The following is a 27,298-nucleotide window of genomic DNA, read 5'->3' as shown; positions in this document are numbered from 1 at the left end:
GACATGATAAGAGATGGATGCCAGCTGTTGACAGCTCTGCACACTAGGGGTGTTTCGTTCCCAGTTTCAAGTGAACCACTTAATTACGAGTGATTCTTTTGTGGAATCTGTTAGCTGTTTTAGTACTTTACTTTAATGAGCCATGCAGTTATCTGAACTGTCTCATCTACTTTTTGGTTCCTTCCCCAGTAAGGGTGAGCGTAACAATCCACTGCTCAGTGGTTCTTGCTCTGTGTGCCTCTGTGAGTAGAGCCAGGATCTTGCTCTGTGTGCCTCTGTGAGTAGAGCCAGGATCTTGCTCAGTGTGCCTCTGTGAATAGAGCCAGGATCTTGCTCTGTGAGTAGAGCCAGGATCTTGCTCTGTGTGCCTCTGTGAGTAGAGCCAGGATCTTGCTCAGTGTGCCTCTGTGAGTAGAGCCAGGATCTTGGTCAGTGTGTCTCTGTGAGTAGAGCCAGGATCTTGGTCAGTGTGTCTCGGTGAGTAGAGCCAGGATCTTGCTCAGTGTGCCTCTGTGAGTAGAGCCAGGATCTTGCTCTGTGTGCCTCTGTGAGTAGAGCCAGGATCTTGCTCAGTGTGCCTCTGTGAATAGAGCCAGGATCTTGCTCTGTGAGTAGAGCCAGGATCTTGCTCTGTGTGCCTCTGTGAGTAGAGCCAGGATCTTGCTCAGTGTGCCTCTGTGAGTAGAGCCAGGATCTTGGTCAGTGTGTCTCTGTGAGTAGAGCCAGGATCTTGGTCAGTGTGTCTCGGTGAGTAGAGCCAGGATCTTGCTCAGTGTGCCTCTGTGAGTAGAGCCAGGATCTTGGTCAGTGTGTCTCTGTGAGTAGAGCCAGGATCGTGGTCAGTGTGTCTCTGTGAGTAGAGCCAGGATCTTGCTCTGTGATTAGAGCCAGGATCTTGCTCTGTGTGCCTCTGTGAGTAGAGCCAGGATCTTGCTCAGTGTGCCTCTGTGAGTAGAGCCAGGATCTTGGTCAGTGTGTCTCTGTGAGTAGAGCCAGGATCTTGGTCAGTGTGTCTCGGTGAGTAGAGCCAGGATCTTGCTCAGTGTGCCTCTGTGAGTAGAGCCAGGATCTTGGTCAGTGTGTCTCTGTGAGTAGAGCCAGGATCTTGGTCAGTGTGTCTCTGTGAGTAGAGCCAGGATCTTGGTCAGTGTGTCTCTGTGAGTAGAGCCAGGATCTTGCTCAGTGTGCCTCTGTGAGTAGAGCCAGGATCTTGGTCAGTGTGTCTCTGTGAGTAGAGCCAGGATCTTGCTCTGTGTGGCTCTGTGAGTAGAGCCAGGATCTTGCTCTGTGTGGCTCTGTGAGGCAAGCCAGGTTCTCGCTCTGGTTCCCAATATGCCAACAGGATGCCAGTGACTGATGTGACTTGAGTAATGGGAAACTATCTCAGCAGTTGACCAGACCACACACTAGAAGGTGAAGGGACGACGACGTTACTGTCCGTCCCTTCACCTTCTTGTGTGTGGTCTGGTCAACATACTTTAGCCACTTTATTGTGACTCATCGCCTGCATATCTCAGCAGTAATACTCCATAGGAGCCGCCAAGCCTCACCCAGAAAGGAGCATTTCATTACACTTAATGCTGATTTTTTGTTCGTTCATGACTATACAGTAATGTACCAGACTGCCCTGCCAGGGCCACGATTCATCCATCATTAATGAAACCATTTATGTAGCCTGTACATCTTTCTTGGATCATGGCAGTTTAGTTTGTATTTATTAAACAGTTGACGAGCTTCGAAATTTCACACTTCAAGGTTATTACCATTATAAACATAACTTCAGAGAGTTAAACAAAACACTTCAGAGATCATAAACTGTATAATATTGCACAGTAGTCTATATGTAAACAATGCCGCCATGATTGAGGAAAGATCAGGTTTATTAAGTGGTTGCATGAATGATTGATGCATCTTCCAAAATGAAGTCATCCTATAATTTGTTAATTGTTTTAACTGTCATTACTAAAGAACAATCCCCCTTCTGTGGCTGAATGCCCAAGAATTTACTACATACAGTAGCTGTTCTTACCCTGTCCATGTAGGACAGATAAAATGTATACATATGCTGGTCAGCACATGGCAACATTTCTGATAGAAACTAGATTAAAGATATATAAAAAACCTAAATAAATTATTCTACATATGCCAGACTGTGAGTTGTCTGTCTATCTATTAACGACTGTTTACAATAATATAAGCTACTCACCTTAGACGAGCCATCCTCGTCACTTCTGATCACCCCAACCACTACCGCTTGAGGTTTGGTGGATTCCGTTCCACTTACTGGAGTGAAGGGGCTGAAGGGGGTTGTTGACTTGATGTTCTCATCGTCAGACAAGGCATCTCCAATTTTCCTGGCTCGGTTTTCCTCAATCTTTTGTTTTTTCCTCTGCTTTTCCTCATCAGTCATAATCCATTCTTTCTTCATACCAATTTCAAAGCATTTCCGAAGGCGGCATTTCTGGCAAAATCTTCTGGTTATCTGGTTTACTTTACATCGGTCTTCAAACGGGCACCGGAAATCCTGCAAGGCAAGATACATACTGTATTGTACAGTACTTATATAATTGGTCATTTAAAATAATGTCAATAACATGGCTGTAGAGCAGTAGTTTATGTTCAACTCACAACCGAGTAACTCGGATACAATATCCGGACAAGACAGAAAGGATATTTCCTTACACCTTATGCCTTTGCTCGCCTAGTAGTAAAATAGGTACCCCAAGAGTTAGGTAATTGTTGTACGTTGCATCCAGCAGAAGGTTAGTAGTTGGCCTAAGGCAGAAACTACACCTGATGTCTCTGTTCACCTCGCAGTAAAATAGGTACTTGGGAGTTAGCCAACTATCTAACACCCACACTATTGTGGGTGTCATCTTCAAGAAGGTCAATAGTAGGCCCTTTGGAACCTTGATAATCCTAAGAAGAGGCTTCCTGTCCCCAACAATAGGAACCAGCTCAGGAGACACATGATACTATGTAATAAACTTGTAAGGTATCTCAATCAGTTGGTCCCAAGGGCAAGATCCTGCTGCCAGCCGGCTAGAAGTTGACGCAGTCAGGTCGGTTCTTACGAGTCCTCCTTAACAATCGAGAATCTTGGGTTTGCTCCCCAGATGGGACAGATATGGTCGGACAGCTTTCTTTTACACGATGGCTCTGTTCACCCAGAAGTATAGAGACATACGGGAAATATGCATCTGTGGAGGGCTGTTGCCAGGGAGAGGTCAACAGTTGACCTGGAGGGTGGGGAGGGGAAGGCGACTTAAATAAGCCAACAGAAGTAATTCTGACGTCGCTGTCGTCTCATGAGGTCACTTGTGATCTGGTTGTTGTTCCACGAAACAACTTACCAGGTAACATAATCGGCGGGGCATCCCTTGACTGTTTCAGGAACAGGTCAGATATATATATATATATAATATATATATATATATATATATATATATATATATATATATATATATATATATATGACAGTGTCAGACCACAAAGGAAGAATTGAAACAGGAATTTCCTTAAGTACTTTCATATTTAATAATACATCTTCAGAAGGGTCTTATTAAATACGAAAGTACACTGTACAGTGCTTAAGGAAATTCCTGTTTCAATTCTTCTTTCGTGGTCTGACACTGTCACATTTTTCATCACGTGTTAATTTTTGTGATATATAATTTTTGTGAAGATATGATGAACCAAGTCATACAGAAATGCAAGGAGGCTGAAGAGAGATTTATTCCAACAATAAAGGAAAAAAGCAGGAGGGAATATAATAACCCATGGTTTAATAGACAGTATCAAAAAGCAAAAGTGAGAAGCAGGAGGGAGTGGAGGAAGTACAGAAGACAAAGGACAGAGGACAACAGGATTAGATGTAACAGAGCTAGGAACGATTACTTTAACATAAGACGAGTATTGGAAAGAAATTACAAGAATGATATTGCAATCAAGGTGAAAAAACAACCTAAACTATTACATAGCCATATAAGAAGGAAGATGTCGGTAAATGACCAAGTGACAAGACTGAGGAAAACGCAAGGGGCATATACAGAAAGTGGCAAAGATATCTGTAAGGTACTGAATGCAAGTTTCCATGGAGTGTTCACAACAGATTTATGAGCAGCTCCCATTGTTAGAAGGGATTACCCTAGACAGAAGACTATCAGATATAGAGGTGACAGCATAGGAGGTAATGTAACAGTTGACAACTCTAAATGCAACTAAAGCAGTTGGACCAGACAAAGTATCACCGTGGATACTAAAAGAGGCAGCGCAGGCCCTCAGCGTGCCTCTGGTAATGACCTTTAATGAGTCACTTATGTCGGGAGAATTACCCAGTTGCTGGAAGAAAGCAAATGTCGTACCGATTTTCAAGAAAGGAGATAGGGAAGAGGCACTCAACTACAGACCCGTATCACTGACAAGCATCCTCTGCAAAATACTTGAAAGAATAATTAGGCTAAGACTTGTTGCACACCTGGAGAGCATTGGGTTTGTAAACAAATGCCAACATGGGTTCTGGATAGGGAAATCATGCCTAACAAAGCTTTTGGAATTCTATGATAAAAATAACAAGGATAAGGCAGGACAGAGAAGGCTGGGCAGACTGCATATTTCTAGACTACCAGAAGGCCTTTGATACAGTACCGCACATGAGACTGCTATACAAACTTGAGAGGCAGACAGGAGTAAGCGGAAAGGCCCTAGCATGGGTGAGGAATTACCTAACAGGAAGGAGCCAGAGAGTAATGGTAAGGGGTGAGAAGTCGGACTGGCGAACAGTAACGAGTGGAGTACCTCAAGGATCGGTGCTCAGACTAATCCTCTTTCTTATTTACATAAATAATATGTTTACAGGAGTGGAATCCTACATGTCAATGTTTGCGGATACGCAAAATTAATGAAAAGAGTTGTGACAGATGAGGATTGTAGGATTCTCCAAAAGGACCTGGACAGGTTGCAGAGATGGTCAGAGAAATGGCTACTGGAGTTCAACACAAGTTAATGTAAAGTTATGGAAATGGGATCAGGTGATAGGCGGCCAAAGAGACAGTACACAATGAAAGGGAACTGCCTAACTGTAATGATTCGAGAAAGAGACCTGGGAGTGGACATAACACCTAACCTAACTCCTGAGGTGCATATAAATAGGATAACGACAGCAGCGTACTCTACACTGGCGAAAGTGAGAAATTCATTCAGAAACCTAAGTGAGGAGGCTTTTAGGGCACTGTACACTGCCTACGGGAGACCAGTCTTAGAGTATGCCACACCATCATGGAGTCCCCACCAGAAGAAACACATAAGGAAACTGGAATAGGTTCAGAAGTTTGCAACGAGGCTTGTCCCAGAGTTACGAGGGATGGGATATGAAGAGCGCCTGAAAGAACTGAACCTTACGACACTAGAAAAAAGAAGGGAGAGGGGGGATATGATAGGAACATATAAAATACTCAGGGGAATTGACAAAGTGGAGATTGATGAAATGTTCACACGCAGTAGTAACAGAACGAGGGGACATGGGTGGAAGCTGGAAACTCAGATGAGTCACAGAGATGTTAGGAAGTATTCTTTTAGCGTGATAGTGGAAAAATGGAATGCACTTAAGGAACAGGTTGTGGAAGCAAACTCTATTCATAATTTTAAGACTAGATATGATAGGGAAATGGGAGGAGTCATTGCTGTAAACAACCGATGGCTAGAAAGGCGGGATCCAAGAGTCAATGCTTGATCCTGTAAGCACAAATAGGTGAGCACACACAAACACACACACACACACACACACACACACACACACACACACACACACACACACACACACACACACACACACACACACATTTAAATACATGGATGGCGATATACTAAAGAAATTGTTCATGACTTTTGTTAGGCCAAAGCTAGAATATGCAGCTGTTGTGTGGTGCCCATATCTTAAGAAGCACATCAACAAACTGGAAAAGGTGCAAAGACATGCTACTAAGTGGCTCCCAGAACTGAAGGGCAAGAGCTACGAGGAGAGGTTAGAAGCATTAAATATGCCAAAACTAGAAGACAGAAGAAAAAGAGGTGATATGATCACTACATACAAAATAGTTACAGGAATTGATAAAATCGACAGGGAAGACTTCCTGAGACCTGGAATTTCAAGAACAAGAGGTCATAGATTTAAACTAGCTAAACACAGATGCCGAAGAAATATAAGAAAATTCACCTTCGCAAATAGAGTGGTAGACGGTTGGAACAAGTTAAGTGAGAAGGTGGTGGAGGCCAAGACCGTCAGTAGTTTCAAAGCGTTATATGACAAAGAGTGCTGGGAAGACGGGACACCACGAGCGTAGCTCTCATCCTGTAACTACACTTAGGTAATTACACTTAGGTAATTACACACACACAAAACCAAGAAGAAAACATACAAATATGCTTGATACCTGCTTGATAGGGCTCTGGGAGTTCTTCTACTCCCCAAGCCCAGCCCGAGGCCAGGCTTGATTTGTGAGAGCTTGGTCCAACAGGCTGCTGCTTGGAGTGGCCCGCAGGCCCACATATCCACCATAGCCTGGTTGGTCTGGCACTTCTTGAAGAAAACTATCTAGTATTCTCTTGAAGATGTTGATTCTCTTGAAGATGCAAATTGCACAAGAAAGGCATTCTCTTTACTAACAAAAAAAAGTTGCCGAACAGCTCAAGCAGTCCACTCTATCTCAAGGGTGACAAGGAAGTTTATGTAGAGAAATATGAACACTCAAACTTAAAGCTACAAGAATCGCATAAAATCCTGGAGAGGCAAATTAACCAGACATGACATACCTTACTTAGAGTACATGACCTCCGGGACACAGGGTTTAGCGTCCCCACAGCCCAGTCGTCGACCAGGCCGCCTCATTGCTGGTTTGGTCAACCAGGCTGTTGGACGCGGCTGCTCGCAGCCTGACGTATGAATCACAATCTGGTTGATCAGGTATCCTTTGGAGGGGCTTATCCAATTCTCTCTTGAACACTGCGAGTTCAAGAGAACGTCGGCCAGTTATGCCCCTTATGTGTAGTGGAAGCGTGTTGAACAGTCAGTTGTTGTTGAACCTCTGATGTTGATAGTCTCTCTCTCAGAGTACCTGTTGCTCTTCTGCTTTTCAACAGGGGTATTCTGCACATCCTGCCATGCCTTCTTGTCTCAAATGACAGGGCAGATCTCATCAAAACTTTTAAAATACTGAACAATATGGAGGATGTTGATCCAGACAACTTCTTCAAGAGGTTAGATGTGACATAGACAAGGAGCAACGGTGTCAAGCTCAACAAGGAACAATATTGGACTGAGAACAGGAGATGCTTTTTCACCCACAGGTTATAAACCCATGAAAGCGCCTACGCGCCCAAGCCGTAAACGCAAAGAGACCAAAAAGGCCACCAGTGTAAATGAGAGGAACCCAAAATATTTGTTCGTATGTGCAAATACAGAGCAAAAGCTGAATCTGAGATAGAGATGGAACTTTCACAGGTGACAGCAACGATATGAATGAAGTCTTCAATATTTTTTTTTTTTTCAGTGAGCCCCTGAACACACTGAAGATTTATAATCCAAATGCATTCTTATGAATGAGATACGACCATCGAAGCATTTATCAGATGTCATCATAACCCCACTGGAATTAGTAGTAGCCATAGGCAGCATGCCCATGTATTCTATGCCAGGCCCATGTTCCTGGAAATCTATGTTCATCAAGAATTGCAAAACAAATCACTATCACAGGTCCTGAACATATTTTGGAGGAGCTGAGATACTTATGTTATTATCCCCGAAACCCTTAAAACACCAAAGATCGCGCCGAAAAAGAGTTAGTCAATCGCAAATAATAATAACAAACGAGTTAGCCGCCACAAATAATTTTAGGCTCATAGTATTAACATCTCACTGTTGGAAATTTCCAACACTTAATTACTAACACTTAGTACTTTATGAAATAATTCTTGTACTACATATTATAATTTGCTAACTCTACTAACCAATAGTTTAGTAATATTGAATCCATTTAATTCAGGCGCAGTACCGCCTGAATTTTCCCAGAAATTCTGGTCGGGTGTTGCATCAGCCCACAAGACTAGAGGGAAAATATTTACATTTACGTGAATTCAATTAAATTCACTTTACTTCAGCATTCTTTAATAAGAATTATTAGCTGATAATAGATTATAGTCGATTAACCAATATGGTATTATTTGCTGGAAATATTTATACAGTTAAAACCAGCTGTTCCAGTGAATACATGTAGAACTGAATTTCTACTCTTAACATTCTCGCCCATTTGAATGCCCAGCTGCGTTTAAATTATTTACATAGCAAGAACTTATCATTGTCATGTAAGATAAATTATTATCGTATAATTTATGATATGCTGTACCTTGTCTCTATCATCTTGGAAAGTTGGACAAATTATAGAAATTATTTACTCCATTCCAACACTACTGTGCTAATGTGCTGCTGCGCATGCGCGAGCAAGCCAAGAGAGACTTGGTAAAGAGACGCCAATAAGATCAGGAGTGTCCTGAAGCAGGTCAGTTCTTCGCCTTTTATTTACGTCATCCGTGCCTCAATGGACGTCAGGAAGGCGTGACAGCTTCATCATCTTACGGACACTACGTCCGGCAAGGCTGAGTTTTTTCTACTTATATTATTGTGGCCGCAATGTATATTAGATAGGACGCCTTGTCGTTAAGACATGCGTACATTAAAATAAACATGTAATTGTTAGTCATTTAGCATATGCACACTTAATTTGTGAATATTTGTGGAATTATATTTGCCTAGATAGAAATTACATGCAGCTCGCCTTTCAGCTTGAGTTCTATGGGCAAGAAGGATGAATATCTTCCGGCTCGATCACGTGTTCCTAGAGTAGCCTGCTTTAACAAGTCGCTGTGACGTATTCGCTGGACGCATGCTTCTATCTTCTCAAACAGCTAAGCTGTTTGTGTGTTCTTGTAGTTAGAACCATTCATTATTCTAATGATTTTATTTAATGATTGAATATTTTATATATATATATATATATATATATATATATATATATATATATATATATATATATATATATATATATATATATATATATATATATATATATATATATGTTTTCAGTTGCATATTGTCCTGGGGACCATTCAGGCTTGTTCGCATATATATATATATATATATATATATATATATATATATATATATATATATATATATATATATATATATATATAGGAACCCGTTCCTCCCATCCAAATCCTTATATATATATATATATATATATATATATATATATATATATATATATATATATATATGCATATTACTTATTATACAAATTACCCCCCTAAGTTTGTGGAAGGATTTAGCTCTCTATATCCCATTACATTACAGTTCACTTATTACGATTTAATATATTTCAGTTACTTTAAAATAAATGAGATTCATAGGTACTGACTGGTTCTCCATAATTTTCTTCTTAAAGAATGGTACTTTGAATTTATTACCATCATTATTATTATTCTAGGGCTAGATTTTCCCACACTCACACACATCATAAAAATCTTTGAAAGTGCTAAGACGATAGATAACGAAACACATGGGATCACAGTGTCTACATAACCCTGGACAACACGGATTCAGGAGAGGGCGTTGCTGCCTCTCACAATTGCTGGACCACTATGACATGGTCTCAGCTGCCATGGAAGACAAGCAAAATGCGGATGTGATGTACACAGATTTCACGAAAGCCGTCGACAAAAAGGTGATGTTACTACACACAACACGACTGGCAAACTTGGAAGATGGTAAATTCATTTCCTAACGAACAGAACCCAGAGTGTAAAAGTTAACACAGTAAATTCCGGATCATCCACCGTGAAAAGCTCAGACCCCCCCCCCCCAAGGTACAGTACTGTGCTTGCTCAGGTACCTTTTTTTATCCTCATATTGAACATAGACAAGGACAAACTATAGTACCGTTTTTAATCTTTGCTGATGACATTAGGATTTTTATGAAACTAGAAAATATAGAGGACACAGCAAATCTCCAAACAAATGTGGTGATGAGCCCTACTGATTTGTTATCTAGTAGGCTAAGCGTCAATATGCCTAATAATTTCTTAAATCTGACAGATATAACAAACAATATTTATTACATGTAAAACAATTTGAGAAGGTAAAATAATTATGGGGTGATTTGAGAACAGTGCTTAACCACTTGGGCCATCAGGGATCGAATGCCGACCCTGAAAGATGCAAGGCCGTCGCTCTACTTGTACTATCTTGTCCAACCTCTTGGACTGGACGTTAGAGCGATAGTCTCACTTCATGCAGGTCAGCATTCAATCCTCGACCGTCCACCAAGTGGCTGGGCACCATTCCTTACTTCCCATCCCATCCAAATCCTTATCCTGACCCCATCCAAGTGCTATAAAGTCATAATGACTTGGTGCTTTCTCCTGATAATTAAAAATAACATTGTACTGACCTTATTTTTAATAGCATTCCTCCTGAAGAAGGCCTTGCAGGACTCACAGGTAATGGCGTTGAAATTATAGCCGAGGGCACGATCACCACAAACCCCGCACTTCTTGCTGTCCGGTCTCTTGCTATTGGCTGCAGAGGTGGAGGCCTCATCCAGCGGGGAGCTGACGGGTTCCTCCTCCCCTGGGGAGGCCAGGCTACCTTCCTCCATCATCATGCCCGTGGCGCCCACCGGCCACCCCGTCGGCACCCAGTATGTTGCTTCCTCGCTCACATACCTGGCGAGAGGCGAAGACATTAGGTCCGTGGAGGGTCTCGACGCCACACACACACAGTTGACCCTCATAGTCTCCCTGAAGGTTTCATTTGGATGTATTTACTGATATGAGAAAATGGGGATAAGTAATTATTTTTAGGAGTAGAGGATCACACACACACAATGATCTCCCAGAGGGAATTAACTCGTTCTTCTTAATGTTTGCTGATGATGCAAAAATTATGAGGATCAAGGCAGAGGAAGATAGTCTGAGGTTGCAAGAAGACCTAAATAAACTGAAGGAATGGTCCAACAAATAGCTACTAAAGTTCAACCCAAGTAAATGTAAGGTAATGAAATTAGGCGGAAGGAATAGGAGGCCAGACATGGATATCGAATAGGAGATGAAGTCCTTCACAAAATGAACAAGGAGAAAGATCTAGGAGTTGTTATCACACCAAACCTGTCTCCTGAAGCCCACTTCAAAAGAATAACATCAGCAGCATATATGAGGCTGGCTAACATCAGAACTGCCTTCAGGAACCTGTGTAAGGAATCATTCAGAACCTTGTATACCACATACGTAAGACCAATCCTGGAGTATGCAGCCCCAGCATGTTGCCCGTATCTTGTTAAGCACAAGACAAATCTGGAAAAAGTTTAGAGGTATGCCACCAGGCTAGTCCCAGAACTAACAGGCATGAGTTATGATGAAAGGCTGAGGGAACTGCACCTCATGTTGCTGGAAGACAGAAAAGTAAGGGGAGACATGATCACCACATACAAAATTCTCAGGGGAAAAGACAGGGTGGACAAGGATGAATTTGTTAACACAGGTGGTACACACACAAGGGGACACAGGTGGAAGCTGAGTACCCAAATGAGCCACAGAGACAATAGAAAGAACTTTTTCAGTGTCAGAGTAGTTGACAGATGGAATGTACTAGGAAGTGAATCCCCCCCCCCCCCCAGTAGGCTTAGGATTCTATACACCAGTTGATTGACAGTTGAGAGGCGGGACCAAAGAGCCAAAAGCTCAACCCCCACAAGCACAAATAGGCGAGTACAAAATATGAGTACACACACACACAAAACTTGAAGATGTTATTTTAAATGAGGTCATATTCCCAAGGGGCTACTCAATTTGGAGACGGGACAGAAAAATTAGGAAAGGCGGTGGCGTTGCTGTGCTGGTGAAAGAACACCTAAAGGTGAAGGAAATAATGACTGCCAATCCACAAGAAGTTGACATAATAGCACTAGAGATCTGCCATGAGGATGATAAACTAATGATGATAAATGCATATAGTCCACCGCCAAGCAGCACATGGTCAAAGGAGGAGCTAGATAGTAAACGAGAAGGTCTTATAACAATAATGAGAGAGATCATAGCGAGAGCGGATAACGATAGTTCACGACTGTTGATAGTCGGCGACTTCAACTTGAAATCCATAGACTGGGAAGCATATGAAGCTAAGACAGAAGATTTTTGGACCTGTAAATTTGTAGACCTCATCCTGGAAACATTCTTGTATCAACAAGTTAAACAAGCTACGAGGATGAGGGAAGGGGACGTTCCCTCCATGCTAGATTTGATATTTACCAGGAATGAGGAAGAAATATTTGACATTCAGTACCTTCCTCCCTTGGGTAAAAGTGACCATGTTTTTTTGGGAATAAAGTATGCAATGCGTTATAATCTGGAAGAAAATATGATAGTTGATGAAATTGAAAAACCTGACTTCAGGAGAGGACATTATGGCAACCTTAGAAATTTTTTTAGTGAGTATAATTGGACAGACTTGTTGCTAGGCAAGGAAGTGAATGAGATGTATGTCAAGTTTTGTGAAATATATGATAAAGGCACAAAAAAAATTATACCAAAACAGAGAAGCAGAACTAGGAAACAGGATTGGTTCAACAGAAATTGCGAGAGGGCCAGAGACCAAAAGACACAAAAATGGAATTAATACAGGAAGAGGCCAAACCCCCAAACATACCAGCGATACAAAGATGCAAGAAACAACTACACGGCAGTGAGGAGAGAGGCAGAAAGAAATTTTGAAAAAGGGATTGCAGACAAATGTAAAACAGAACCAGGTCTATTCTATAAATTCACAAACAACAAATTGCAGGTAAAGGATAATATTCAGAGGTTAAAAATGGGAAATAGATTCACAGAAAATTAAAAGGAAATGTGTGAAACATTAAACGAAAAGTTCCAAAGTGTGTTTGTACAAAATGAAATCTTCAGGGAATCAGATACAATAAAAATTACAGAAAACAACAGAGCACATAGAGGTGTCTAGAGACGAAGTGGAAAAAATGCTCAAGGAGCTAAATAAGAACAAAGCAGTTGGTCCAGATGGAGTTTCACCATGGGTTCTGAGAGAATGTGCACCTGAGCTCAGCATTCCTCTTCAACTGATTTTTCAGGCATCCCTGTTTACAGGAGTTGTAGCTGATGTGTGGAAAAAGGCTAACATAGTTCCAATCTACAAAAGTGGAAGCAGGGAAGACCCCCTTAATTATAGACTGGTATCATTGACAAGTGTAATAGTCAAAATATTGGAAAAAATAATTAAAACTAAATGGGTAGAACACCTGGAGAGAAATGATATAATATCAGGCAGACAATATGGTTTTCGATCTGGAAGATCCTGTGTATCGAATTTACTCAATTTCTATGATCTAGCAACAGAGATATTACAGGAAAGAGATGGTTGGGTTGACTGCATCTACCTGGACCTAAAAAAGGCTTTCGACAGAGTTCCACATAAGAGGTTGTTCTGGAAACTGGAAAATATTGGAGGGGTGACAGGTAAGCTTCTAACATGGATGCAAAATTTTCTGACTGATAGAAAAATGAGGGCAGTGATCATAGGCAATGTATCGGACTGGAGAAATGTCACAAGTGGAGTACCACAGGGTTCAGTTCTTGCACCAGTGATGTTTATTGTCTACATAAATGATCTACTAGTTGGTATACAGAATTATATGAACATGTTTGCTGATGATGCTAAGATAATAGGAAGGATAAGAACCTTAGATGATTGTCATGCCCTTCAAGAAGACCTGGACAAAATAAGTATCTGGAGCACCACTTGGCAAATGGAATTTAATGTTAATAAATGCCATGTTATGGAATGTGGAATAGGAGAACATAGACCCCACACAACCTATATATTATGTGAGAAATCTTTAAAGAATTCTGATAAAGAGATCTAGGGGTGGTTCTATATAGAAAACTATCACCTGAGGACCACATAAAGAATACTGTGCGAGGAGCCTATGCCACGCTTTCTAACTTCAGAATTGCTTTTAAATACATGGATGGCGATATACTAAAGAAATTGTTCACAACCTTTGTTAGGGCAAAGCTAGAATATGCAGCGGTTGTATGGTGCCCATATCTTAAGAAGCACATCAACAAACTGGAAAAGGTGCAAAGACATGCTACTAAATGGCTCCCAGAACTGAAGGGCAAGAGCTACGAGGAGAGGTTAGAGGCATTAAATATCCCAAAACTAGAAGACAGAAGAAAAAGAGGTGATATGATCACTACATACAAAATAGTAACAGGAATTGATAAAATCGATAGGGAAGATTTCCTGAGACCTGGAACTTTAAGAACAAGAGGTCATAGATATAAACTAGCTAAACACAGATGCCGAAGAAATATAAGAAAATTAACTTTTGTAAACAGATTGGTAGACGGTTGGAACAAGTTAGGGGAGAAGGTGGTGGAGGCCAAGACCGTCAGTAGTTTCAAAGCGTTATATGACAAAGAGTGCTGGGAAGACGGGACACCACGAGCTTAGCTCTCATCCTGTAACTACACTTAGGTAATTACACACACAAGAGTGAGGGGAGACATGATCACTACCTATAAAATCCTCAGGGGAATTGACAGGATAGACAAGGATAAACTATTCAACACTGGTGGTACGCGAACAAGGGGACACTGGTGGAAAGTGAGTACCCAAATGAGCCACAGGGACGTTAGAAGGAACTTTTTCAGTGTCAGAGTAGTTACAGGTGGAATGCATTAGGCAGCGATGTGGTGGAGGCTGACTCCATACACAGTTTCAAATGTAGACATGATAGAGCCCAGTAGGCTCAGAACCTGTACACCTGTTGATTGACAGTTGAGAGGCGGGACCAAAGAGCCAGAGCTCAAGCCCCGCAAGCACAAATAAGCGAGCACACACACACACTCAACAAGAGGTTCCAGGAGGTCTTTACAATAGAACAAGGAGAGGTATATAAAGAGATTATATAGAGAGGCATTATAAAGAAATGCAAAGTGCCGGTAGCACAGGCACTCAGTATAGTGTGGAGGAAGAGCTTGGACACGGAGGAGATACCAGATGCGCTTAAAGTAGCAGACATAACCCCTCTACACAAGGGAGGGAGCAAAGCATTGGCAAAGAATTATAGATCAGTTACACTATCATCGCACATAATAAAAGTATTTGAGAGAGTGATTAGGAGTCAGGTCACCAATTTCATGGAGACCAATGACCTTCACAACCCAGGCCAACATGGATTTCGAGCGGGAAGATCGTGCCTCTCACAGCTACTTAAGCACTACGACTATGTCACTGAGGCATTAGAAGAAAAACAGAATGCTGATGTGATATACACGGACTTCGCAAAGGCTTTCGATAAATATGACCATGGAGTGATAGCACACAAAATGAAGTCAATGGGAATAGCCGGTAAAGTAGGACGCTGGATACTCAGTTTTCTGTCAAACAGGACTCAGCGAGTATCGGTCAACCATATAAAATCTAGGCCAAGTGCAGTTAAAAGCTCTGTACCTCAGGGTACAGTCCTTGCACCGCTGTTTTTCCTTATTCTCATATCAGATATAGACTCAAATACAAGTCACAGCTTCGTATCATCCTTTGCAGATGACACAAAAATCAGTATGAAAATTACCTCGGCTGAAGACATTGAAAAACTTCAAGCTGATATTAATAAAGTTTTCGACTGGGCATCAGAAAATAACATAATGTTTAACAGTGATAAATTCCAGGTACTCAGGTACGGTAAAAATGAGGACCTTAAACATAATACAGGGTACAAAACACAATCAAATGTACCCATAGTAGGAAAACAGCATGTAAAGGATTTGGGAATAATAATGTCTGACGACCTAACGTTTAAGGAGCATAACCAAGCAAATATTGCGACAGCCAGAAAAATGATAGGATGGATTACGAGAACTTTCAAATCCAGGGATCCCATCACAATGGTTGTACTCTTCAAGTCACTTGTGTTGTCCCGTCTTGAGTACTGCTCAGTACTCACTTTCCCCTTCAGAGCAGGAGAGATTGCTGAAATAGAGGGAATACAGAGAACATATACGGCACGCATAGACGATAAAGCACCTAAATTATTGGGATCGTCTCAAAGCCCTCCAAATGTACTCACTAGAAAGAAGACGAGAGAGATATCAAATAATATACACCTGGAAGATACTGGAGGGCCAAGTACCAAATCTACACAGTAAAATAACAACGTACTGGAGTGAACGATATGGAAGAAAATGCAGAATAGAACCAGTGAAGAGCAGAGGTGCCATAGGCACAATCAGAGAACACTGTATAAACATCAGAGGTCCGCGGTTGTTCAACACCCTCCCAGCTAGCATAAGAAATATTGCCGGAACAACCGTGGACATCTTCAACTAGATTTATTCCTCCAAGGAGTGCCTGACCAACCGGGCTGTGGTGGGCCTGCGGGCCGCTCCAAGCAACAGCCTAGTAGACCAAACTCTCACAAGTCAAGCCTGGCCTCGGGCCGGGCTTGGGGAGTAGAAGAACTCCCAGAACCCCATCAACCAGGTATCAACCAGGTCACGGTGCTAGGAGAGGTGGCAGCAAACCAGGTGACCTTGGAAGGGTTCGAAATTACAAGAGAAGAGGTCAAGAGGCACCTATTAGAGTTGGAAGTGAGAAAGGCTGTTGGACCAGACGGAATCTCACCATGGGTTTTGAAAGAGTGTACAGGAGTACTTTGTTTGTCACTCTCCATAGTGCATAGTAGGTCACTGGAAACGGGAGACCTACCAGAAATATGGAAGACAGCTAACGTGGTCCCAATATACAAGAAGGGCGACAGGCAAGAGGCACTGAACTACAGGCCAGTATCCTTAACTTGTATACCATGCAAGGTGATGGAGAAGATCGTGAGAAAATTCCTAGTAACACATCTGGAGAGAAGGGACTTCGTGACAACCCATCAACATGGGTTCAGGGAGGGTAAATCTTGCCTTACAGGCTTAATATAATTCTACGATCAGGTGACAAAGATTAAGCAAGAAAGAGAAGGATGGGCGGACTGCATTTTTTTTGGACTGTTGGAAAGCCTTTGACACAGTACCCCATAAAAAGCTGATGCATAAGCCGGAGAAACAGGCAGGAGTAACTGGTAGGGCGCTCCAGTGGATAAGGGAGTACCTAAGCAATAGGAAGCAGAGAGTTACAGTGAGGGATGAGACCTCAGAGTGGCGAGAAGTCACCAGTGGAGTCCCACAGGGCTCTGTACTCGGACCTATCCTGTTTCTGATATACGTAAATGATCTCCCAGAGGGTATAGACTCATTCCTCTCAATGTTTGCTGACGATGCCAAAATTATGAGAAGGATTAAAACAGAGGAGGACAGCTTGAGGCTTCAAGAAGACCTGGACAAGCTGCAGGAATGGTCAAACAAATGGTTGTTAGAGTTTAACCCAAGCATGTGTAATGTAATGAAGATAGGTGTAGGGAGCAGGACAAGATATCATTTGGGAGATGAAATACTTCAAGAGTCAGAGAGAGAGAGAAAGACCTGGCGGTTGATATCACGCCAGACCTGTCCCCTGAAGCTCATATCAAGAGGATAACATCAGCAGCATATGCCAGGTTGGCTAACATAAGAACGGCCTTTAGAAACCTGTGTAAGGAATCTTTCATTACATTATATACCACATATGTCAGACCAATCCTGGAGCATGCAGCTCCAGCATGGAGTTGATATTTAGTCAAGCATAAGACTAAACAGGAAAAGGTTCAAAGGTTTGCCACCAGACTAGTACCCGAACTGAAGGGTATGAGCTACGAGGAGAAACTACAGGAATTAAACCTCACGTCACTGGGAGACAGAACAGTTAGAGGAGACATGATCACCACATACAAGATCCTCAGAGGAATTGATAGGGTAGATAAAGACAGACTATTTAACACAAGGGACACACGCACTAGGGGACACAGGTGTAAACTGAGTGCCCAAATGAGCCATAGAGACGTTAGAATTTTTTTTATCAGTGTCAGAGTAGTAGACAAATGGAATGCATTTGGAAGTGATGTGGTGGAGGCTGACTCCATACACAGCTTCAACTCTAGGTATGATAGAGCCCAGTAGGCGCAGGAACCTGTACATTAGTTGATTGACAGTTGAGAGGCGGGACCAAAGAGCCAGAGCTGAACTCCCGCAAGCACAACTAGGTAAGTACACACAGAGGTATCTCAAGACGAAGTGGAAAAATTACTCATGGGGCTAAGAAGAAATAAAGCAGTTGGAGCTGATGGAGTTTCACCTTGGGTGCTGCGAGAATGTGCAACTGAGCTGAGCATTCCACTCCAATTAATATTCCAGACAACCTTATACACAGGAATCTTAACAGATATATGGAAAAGGGCAAAGATAGTAACAATCTATAAAAATGGTAGCCGAGAGGAGCCTCTAAATTATACACTCGTATCATTAACAATCGTGGTAGTTCAAACACTAGAAACAATAGTTAAAGCCAAATGGGTTGACCATCTATTGAGTAATGACTCAATAATGGACAAACAGTGTGGTTTTCGAACAGGAAGATTCTGTGTAACAAATCTTCTTAGTTGTTATGATAGAGCCACAGAGGTACTACAGGACGGAGGTGGTTGTGTTGTCTATCAAGACCTAAACAAAGCTTTTCATAAAGTCCCACACAAGAGGCTGTTCTGGAAACTGGAACATGATGGAGGGGTGTCAGGGAGACTTATGATATGGATGAAAGGTTTTCTAACTGACAGACAGATGAGGGCAGTAATCAGAGACACGTATCTGACTGGAGGAGTGTTACTAGCGGAGTACCACAGGGTTCAGTTCTTGCACCAGTGATGTTTATCGTCTACATAAATGATCTACCAGTTGTTATACACAATTATATGAACATGTTTGCTGATGATGCTAAGATAATAGGAAGGATAAGAACCTTAGATGATTGTCATGCCCTTCAAGATGACCTGGACAAAATAAGTATATGGAGCAACACTTAGCAAATGGAATTTAATGTGAATAAATGCCATGTTATGGAATGTGGAATAGGAGAAAATAGACCCCACACAACTTACAAATTATGAGGAAAGGAATTACAGAACTGTAATAAAGAACGAGACCTGGGGGGGGGGGGTGGACAGTAAGACCAGAGGGACACATAAGGAACATTGTGAGAGGAGCGTATGTGTCGCTTTCCAACTTCAGACTCACTTTTAATTATATGGATGGTGAAATATTAAAGAAACTGTTCATGACTTTTGTGAGACCAAGACTGGAATATGCAGCAGTTGTGTGCTGCCCAAATCTCAAAAAGCACATAAATAAACTGAAAAAGGTGCAATAGCATGCTCCAAAATGGCTTCCGGAACTGAAACACAAGATTTACGAGGAGAGACTAAAATGTTTGGCGTTAAACATGCCAAAACTGGAAGATAGAAGAAAAAGAGGAGATATGATCACCACTTACAAAATAACAACAGGAATCGACCAAAGTGATAAAGAGGAATTCCTGAAACCAGCAACTACACGAACAAGATGATACAGATTCAAGCTAAGGAAACAGAGGTGCCGAAAAAATATTATAAAAATTTATTTTGCAGTGTGTTAGACGGTTGAAGGGGAGAAGGCGGTGGAGGCCAAGACCGCTAGAAGTTTCAAAGCGTTATATGACAAAGAGTACTGGGAAGACGGGACACCACGAGCGTAGCTCTCATCCTGTAACTACACTTAGGTAATTACACACACACACACACACATCGTTCCTGGTAGGCCTATGTTGCAAACAACGTCATGACAACGTATACAAACAATAACCTAACAACGACGTTTCCTGAACGATGTGGTTAGGTTGTTCCTGGTGGGATGTCGCAAGCGATACATAAACTTACTTCATCGTGTCCGTCGAATACACCAAGCAATATTTTTTAAGACGATAGACAGCTTCTTCTGGATGACGATAGAAACTTCTTGAAGATGACAGATATTCCTGAACACGATAGACATGTTCTGGAACACAATAGACAGATATTCTTGGCCCCAATAGACTGACCAATGTTGCTCCGAACCAACATATACCAAGACTGGAGCCAATGATGGGAGATATCATCTTGTCCCGTCACCATGGCAACTGTGAGTGAGTGAGAGTGAGAATGTGTGTGTGTGTGTGTGTGTGTGTGTGTGTGTGTGTGTGTGTGTGTGTGTGTGTGTGTGTGTGTGTGTGTGTGTGTGTGTGTGTACTCACCTATTTGTACTCACCTACTTGTGCTTGCGGGGGTTGAGCTTTGGCTCTTTGGTCCCGCCTCTCAACTGTCAATCAACTGGTGTACAGGTTCCTGAGCCTATTGGGCTCTATCATATCTACATTGTAAACTGTGTATGGAGTCAGCCTCCACCACATCACTGCCTAATACATTCCACCTGTTAACTACTCTGACACTGAAAAAGTTCCTTCTAACGTCTCTGTGGCTCATGTGGGTTTCCACCTGTGTCCCCTTGTTCGCGTCCCACCACTGTTGAATAGTTTATCCTTGTTTACCCGGTCGATTCCTCTGAGGATTTTGTAGGTTGCGATCATGTCTCCCCTTACTCTTGTGTCTTCCAGTGTCGTAAGGTGCATTTCCCGCAGCCTTTCCTCGTAACTCATGCCTCTTAGTTCTGGGACTAGTCTAGTGGCATACCTTTGGACTTTTTCCAGCTTCGTCTTGTGCTTGACAAGGTACGGGCTCCATGCTGGGGCTGCATACTCCAGGATTGGTCTTACATATGTGGTGTACAAGATTCTGAATGATTCCTTACACAGGTTCCTGAACGCTGTTCTGATGTTAGCCAGCCTCGCATATGCCGCAGACGTTATTCTTTTTAAGGGCTTCAGGAGACAGGTTTGGTGTGATATCAACTCCTAGATCTTTCTCTCTGTCTGTTTCATTAAGTACTTCATCTCCTATTCTGTATCCTGTGTCTGGCCTCCTGTTTCCACTGCCTAGTTTCATTACTTTGCATTTACTCGGGTTGAACTTCAACAGCCATTTGTTGGATCATTCACTCAGTCTGTCTAGGTCATCTTGTACCCTCCTACTATCGTCCTCAGTTTCAATCCTCCTCATAATTTTTGCATTATCGGCAAACATTGAGAGAAACGATTCTATACCCTCTGGGAGATCATTTACATATATCAGAAACAGTATAGGTCAAAGGACTGACCCCTGCGGGACTCCACTCGTAACGTCTCGCCAATCTGAGACCTCACCCCTCACACTGACTCGTTGTCTCCTGTTGCTTAGGTACTCCTGTATCCAACGGAATACCTCCCCTTTCACTCCAGCCTGCATCTCCAGCTTTTTCACTAGCCTCTTGTGTGGCACTGTATCAAAGGCTTTCTGACAATCCAGAAATATGCAGTCTGCCCACCCTTCTCTTTCTTGCCTGGTCATAGAATTCAAGTAACCCTGTGAGGCAGGACCTGCCATCCCTGAATCCATGTTGATGCTGTGTTACAAAGTTCTTTCACTCCAGGTGCTCCACTAGCTTTCTTCGCACAATCTTCTCCATCAGCTTGCATGGTATGCAGGTTAGGGACACTGGCCTGTAATTCAGTGCCTCCTGTCTATCCCCTTTCTTGTATATCAGGACTACGTTAGCTGCTTTCCAAATATCTGGCAGTTCCCCTGTTGCCAGTGATTTGTTATACACTATGGAGAGTGGTAGGCACAGTTCTACTCCTTCTGCTCCTTCCTTTAGTATCCAAGGGGAGATTCCATCTGGGCCTATAGCCTTTGTCACATCCAACTCTAGTAAACACTTCCTTACTTCCCCGCTGGTAATCTCAAACTCTTCCAGTGGTTCCTGGTTAGCTATTCCCTCTCTTATCTCTGGGATTTCTCCTTGCTCTAAGGTGAAGACCTCCTGGAAATTCTTATTCAGTTCCTCACACACTTCCTTGTCGTTTGTAGTGAATCCTTCTGCCCCTATCCTTAATTTCATAACCTGTTCCTTTACTGTTGTTTTTCTCCTGATGTGGCTATGCAGCAATTTAGGCTGAGTCTTTGCCTTGCTTGCGATGTCATTTTCGTATTGTCTTTCTGCCTCTCTTCTCATCCTAACATATTCATTCCTGGCATTCTGGTATCTTTCTCTGCTCTCCAGTGTCCTGATATTCCTATAGTTTCTCCATGCCCTTTTACTTTGCTGCTTAGCTAGCCTACATCTCTGATTAAACCATGGGTTTCTCATTTTCATTTCTCTGTTTTCCTTTTGGACTACGACAAACTTGTTTGCTGCGTCCTTGCACTTCTGCGTGATGTAGTCCATCATATCTTGGGCCGTCTTTTCCCTGAGCTCTGTTTCCCATGCTATATCTGTTGTGTGTGTGTGTGTGTGAGTGTGTGAGTGTGTGTGTGTACTCACCTAATTGTGCCTGCAGGATCCAGCTCTAGCTCTTGGACCAACATCTTTCCACATACGTATGTAGACACGACAGAAGCCGAGCAAGTAGATTATTACTGCTTCCTGACGCATGCTTTGGTGAACCAGGAACGTAACAAAGCGCAACTGTTCCTTCCAGAAAGTTACCAACCTATCCAAGCCCAGGCATAGCAACGTCAGTTATTACGGGGCTTTAATTTACCTGAATTTACCTGAGGGGGCCCCTAAGACTCGAGTGGCCTCGACGAGGACAGGAAGTCGATGGTTTGTTAAAGGTCTACCACCAATTTGTCCTAATGGTCTTTCCCATCACGACTCTCTGGATTGTAAATCTTGAACAGTTTTGTCATTTACGGCTTGGGCGGGTAGGCGGTTCCGTGGGTTTATAACCCTGTGGGTGAAAAGCATCTGGTGTTCTCAGTCCAACATTGTGGCTTGTTGAGCTTGTAGCGAGTAGATTATCCCAATAATATACTCGCTCCAAATGCATTGTTATAATTCCTGTCAACCTTTGAAGGTGAATGAGGTGAGGCGTTGCCCGGGCAACACGGTGAGGTGTTGCCCGAGCATATAAGCAGCAGAATAGCAAACATTAAACTAGTCTACTTTCAAGTGTGGTCTAGAGCAGACACTTGCGAGATACTGTACCGACGCTCAGTGCGCTCAACTCACACCAAAGTATCACCTGTGTACTTCTGTATATTCGACCAAATATATATATAGTATCTTAGTGTGTGTGATTATTGTCACCATACTTTACGTAACAATAGAACCGTTACAAGCTTGAGACCGTTGCTCCTTGTTTGTGTTACATCTGACCTCTTGAAGATGTTGTCTGGATGTTCATCTTCTCTTGAACGTGAACTAATACGTGGCATTTTGAACGTATTGTTCGGTAAGGTAATAAATATGACTTAATGAGAGAGGGGCGAGTATTGAGTAACGGAGAACCAGGTGGAGATGAGCAAACGGGACTGATAACGGAGATAACGATGAGAACTGTGATTATGGGTCAGCTGCAGCTTTCTTGAGAGAGGGCTGCCAGACGCATCAAGAATACATCCTCCCCTATCACAACACAACTTTAAAACAACTGTAAACACTAGAAGCAGGGTAGAATAGACGCTAAGATGACCAGCAAGACACCGTCCACCACATGAGCAGACAATCCAGGAGGTCCAGGACGTCCTGAACACCGGTGTTTGGTGGTAATCCTCAACAACCACGAAACATCAGACTATACCAGTGTCAAGCTACCAGGGTGAGGAACACCACCGTCTTGTTGGAAGACCCCCATGGTAGTAAGATTACTCCAAGATGAGACGCCCCGCTCCCATACCTGCTGGCCCAAGATAGACGCCCCGCTCCCACACCTGGTGGCCCAAGATGAGACGCCCCGCTCCCACACCTGGTGGCCCAAGATAGACGCCCCACTCCCACACCTGGTGGCCCAAGATAGACGCCCCGCTCCCACGCCTGGTGGGCCAAGATGAGACGCCCCACTCCCACAGCTGGTGGGCCAAGATGAGACGCCCCACTCCCACAGCTGGTGGGCCAAGATGAGACGCCCCACTCCCACACCTGGTGGCCCAAGATGAGACGCCCCACTCCCACACCTGGTGGGCCAAGATGAGACGCCCACTCCCACACCTGGTGGCCCAAGATAGACGCCCCACTCCTACAGCTGGTGGCCCAAGATGAGACGCCCCACTCCCACAGCTGGTGGGCCAAGATAGACGCCCCACTCCCACACCTGGTGGCCCAAGATAGACGCCCCGCTCCCACAGCTGGTGGCCCAAGACAGACGCCCCACTCCCACAGCTGGTGGCCCAAGATGAGACGCCCCACTCCCACACCTGGTGGCCCAAGATGAGACGCCCCACTCCCACAGCTGGTGGCCCAAGATGAGACGCCCCGCTCCCATACCTGGTGGCCCAAGATGAGACGCCCCACTCCCACACCTGGTGGCCCAAGATGAGACGCCCCACTCCTACAGCTGGTGGGCCAAGATGAGACGCCCCGCTCCCATACCTGGTGGCCCAAGATGAGACGCCCCGCTCCCATACCTGCTGGCCCAAGATGAGACGCCCCACTCCCACAGCTGGTGGGCCAAGATGAGACGCCCCACTCCTACAGCTGGTGGGCCAAGATGAGACGCCCCGCTCCCATACCTGCTGGCCCAAGATGAGACGCCCCACTCCCACACCTGGTGGCCCAAGATGAGACGCCCCACTCCTACAGCTGGTGGGCCAAGATGAGACGCCCCGCTCCCACACCTGGTGGCCCAAGATAGACGCCCTGCTCCCACACCTGGTGGCCCAAGATGAGACGCCCCACTCCTACAGCTGGTGGGCCAAGATGAGACGCCCCGCTCCCACACCTGGTGGCCCAAGATAGACGCCCCGCTCCCACACCTGGTGGCCCAAGATAGACGCCCCACTCCTACAGCTGGTGGCCCAAGATGAGACGCCCCACTCCCACACCTGGTGGCCCAAGATGAGACGCCCCGCTCCCATACCTGCTGGCCCAAGATGAGACGCCCCACTCCCACACCTGGTGGCCCAAGATAGACGCCCCACTCCCACACCTGGTGGCCCAAGATAGACGCCCCACTCCTACAGCTGGTGGCCCAAGATGAGACGCCCCACTCCCACAGCTGGTGGGCCAAGATGAGACGCCCCACTCCCACACCTGGTGGCCCAAGATGAGACGCCCCACTCCCACACCTGGTGGCCCAAGATGAGACGCCCCACTCCCACACCTGGTGGCCCAAGATAGACGCCCCACTCCCACAGCTGGTGGCCCAAGATAGACGCCCCGCTCCCACGCCTGGTGGCCCAAGATGAGACGCCCCACTCCCACAGCTGGTGGCCCAAGATGAGACGCCCCACTCCCACAGCTGGTGGCCCAAGATGAGACGCCCCACTCCCACGCCTGGTGGCCCAAGATGAGACGCCTCACTCCCACAGCTGGTGGCCCAAAATGAGACGCCCCGCTCCCACAGCTGGTGGCCCAAGATAAGACGCCCCACTCCCACAGCTGGTGGCCCAAGATGAGAGGTCCCACTCCCGCAGCTGGTGGCTCAAGATGAGACGCCCCACTCCCACTGCTGGTGGCCCAAGATGAGACGCCCCACTCCCATATCTGGTGGCCCAAGATGAGACGCCCCACTCCCACAGCTGGTGGCCCAAGATGAGAAACCCCGCTCCCACTGCTGGTGGCCCAAGATGAGACGCCCCGCTCCCACAGCTGGTGGCCCAAGATGAGACGCCCCACTCCCATACCTGGTGGCCCAAGATGAGACGCCCCACTCCCACAGCTGGTGGCCCAAGATGAGACACCCCGCTCCCACAGCTGGTGGCCCAAGATGAGACGCCCCACTCCCATACCTGGTGGCCCAAGATGAGACGCCCCACTCCCATACCTGGTGGCCCAAGATGAGACGCCCCACTCCCACAGCTGGTGGCCCAAGATGAGACGCCCCACTCCCACAGCTGGTGGCCCAAGATGAGACACCCCGCTCCCACAGCTGGTGGCCCAAGATGAGACGCCCCACTCCCACAGCTGGTGGCCCAAGATGAGACGCCCCACTCCCACACCTGGTGGCCCAAGAGCCTCGATCTACGCGATAGAAACCAAGGCCCACAATACATAATTCCTGGATGAAATACTGATCAGATTAACCCCCCCCCCCTCCCTTTAAAAATTCAAATAATTGATATAATTGATAGGCTATCAAAGCCTTAACCCTCTGGAAGGTTAACGAGGCCTATCAACCTCTGGAGGGTTATTATGACCTATTAATCTCTGGAGGGTTATTAAGACCTATCAACCTCTGGAGGGTTATTAAGGCCTATCAATCTCTGGAGGGTTATTAAGACCTATCAACCTCTGGAGGGTTATTAAGACCTATCAACCTCTGGAGGGTTATTAAGGCCTATCAATCTCTGGAGGGTTATTAAGGCCTATCAACCTCTGGAGGGTTATTAAGGCCTATTAACCTCCGGAGAGTTATTAAGGCCTATCAACTTTGGAGGGTTAACAAGGCCTATCAACCTCTGGAGGGTTATTAAGACCACCACAATAGCCTACTGACCTACTAACAAGTAGACTTCAGCCCTCAGGTGAGAATCAGATTAGGTTTGGTGTAACGCTTAAGGCCTATCAACCTATGACAGGTTTATTAAACCACTCATGTATACTACTCTCGTGGATTAAAGTAAACTTTTAACGTAAATACACGCATCAATGTGGTACCCTGCTCGTTGTATATTCCTGAGATAAACGAATATGTTGAAGTTAAAACACTTAAACATATTCGCTTATCTTAGGAATATACAAGGAGCAGAGTACCACAGTGAAGCTCCGCCCATAAAATCAATAGGCTGGTGACTGCTGACTTAGAAAATGGAGGCCTTCCAGACAAGAATGGCGCCCGGGTAGGAGTCCGTGCGTTACATATTATTCACGAAATAGCGACAACTCTTATTCATATTACATATATATATAATACATGGTATACAGATGTTTGTTGTGTGGAGTTATAGAGGTTATTTCTGGAGGTTATAGAGGTTGTACTGGAGGTTTCAATACGGTTACAGTAGAGGAATTTGAGGACAGAGATATTATTCATCATTTATTTAAGTATGCCACTTCTGTTGATGGTACATTGTATTGTTACTATTTCAGTTGATGCTATATTGCAGTTTTCCCATTTCTGTTAATGCCACAATTCTCTGTTTCCATTCTTGTTGATAATATATTATATTGTCCAATTTTTTTTATGTAGAAAACATGTAGATGGAACCCCGAC

The 27,298-nt window shown here is 44.2% G+C and overlaps 1 protein-coding gene across 3 annotated transcripts in view; it reads right to left on the bottom strand.

Annotated features, from left to right (window-relative positions):
* LOC123764269 (nuclear hormone receptor HR96) overlaps positions 1–27,298 on the bottom strand; it is a 114,350-nt gene that overhangs the window by 67,258 nt on the left and 19,794 nt on the right. For 2 of the 3 annotated variants that reach the window (XM_045751834.2, XM_069338857.1), the window contains 2 exons: positions 10,503–10,776; positions 2,207–2,524 (listed from right to left, as the gene is read on the bottom strand). In XM_045751834.2, coding sequence (XP_045607790.2) covers positions 2,207–2,524; positions 10,503–10,776 — 592 coding nt within the window. Of the gene's footprint in view, positions 1–2,206; positions 2,525–10,502; positions 10,777–19,952; positions 20,149–27,298 lie in introns of those variants that run through there. The other variant, XM_045751843.2, reaches the window with a different exon arrangement.

This window comes from Procambarus clarkii, chromosome 5 (genome assembly GCF_040958095.1).
Source record: "Procambarus clarkii isolate CNS0578487 chromosome 5, FALCON_Pclarkii_2.0, whole genome shotgun sequence".
Lineage (NCBI taxonomy): Eukaryota > Metazoa > Arthropoda > Malacostraca > Decapoda > Cambaridae > Procambarus > Procambarus clarkii.
Note: the sequence above shows the minus strand (reverse complement) of the source record. Positions and strands in the feature narration are given on the sequence as shown.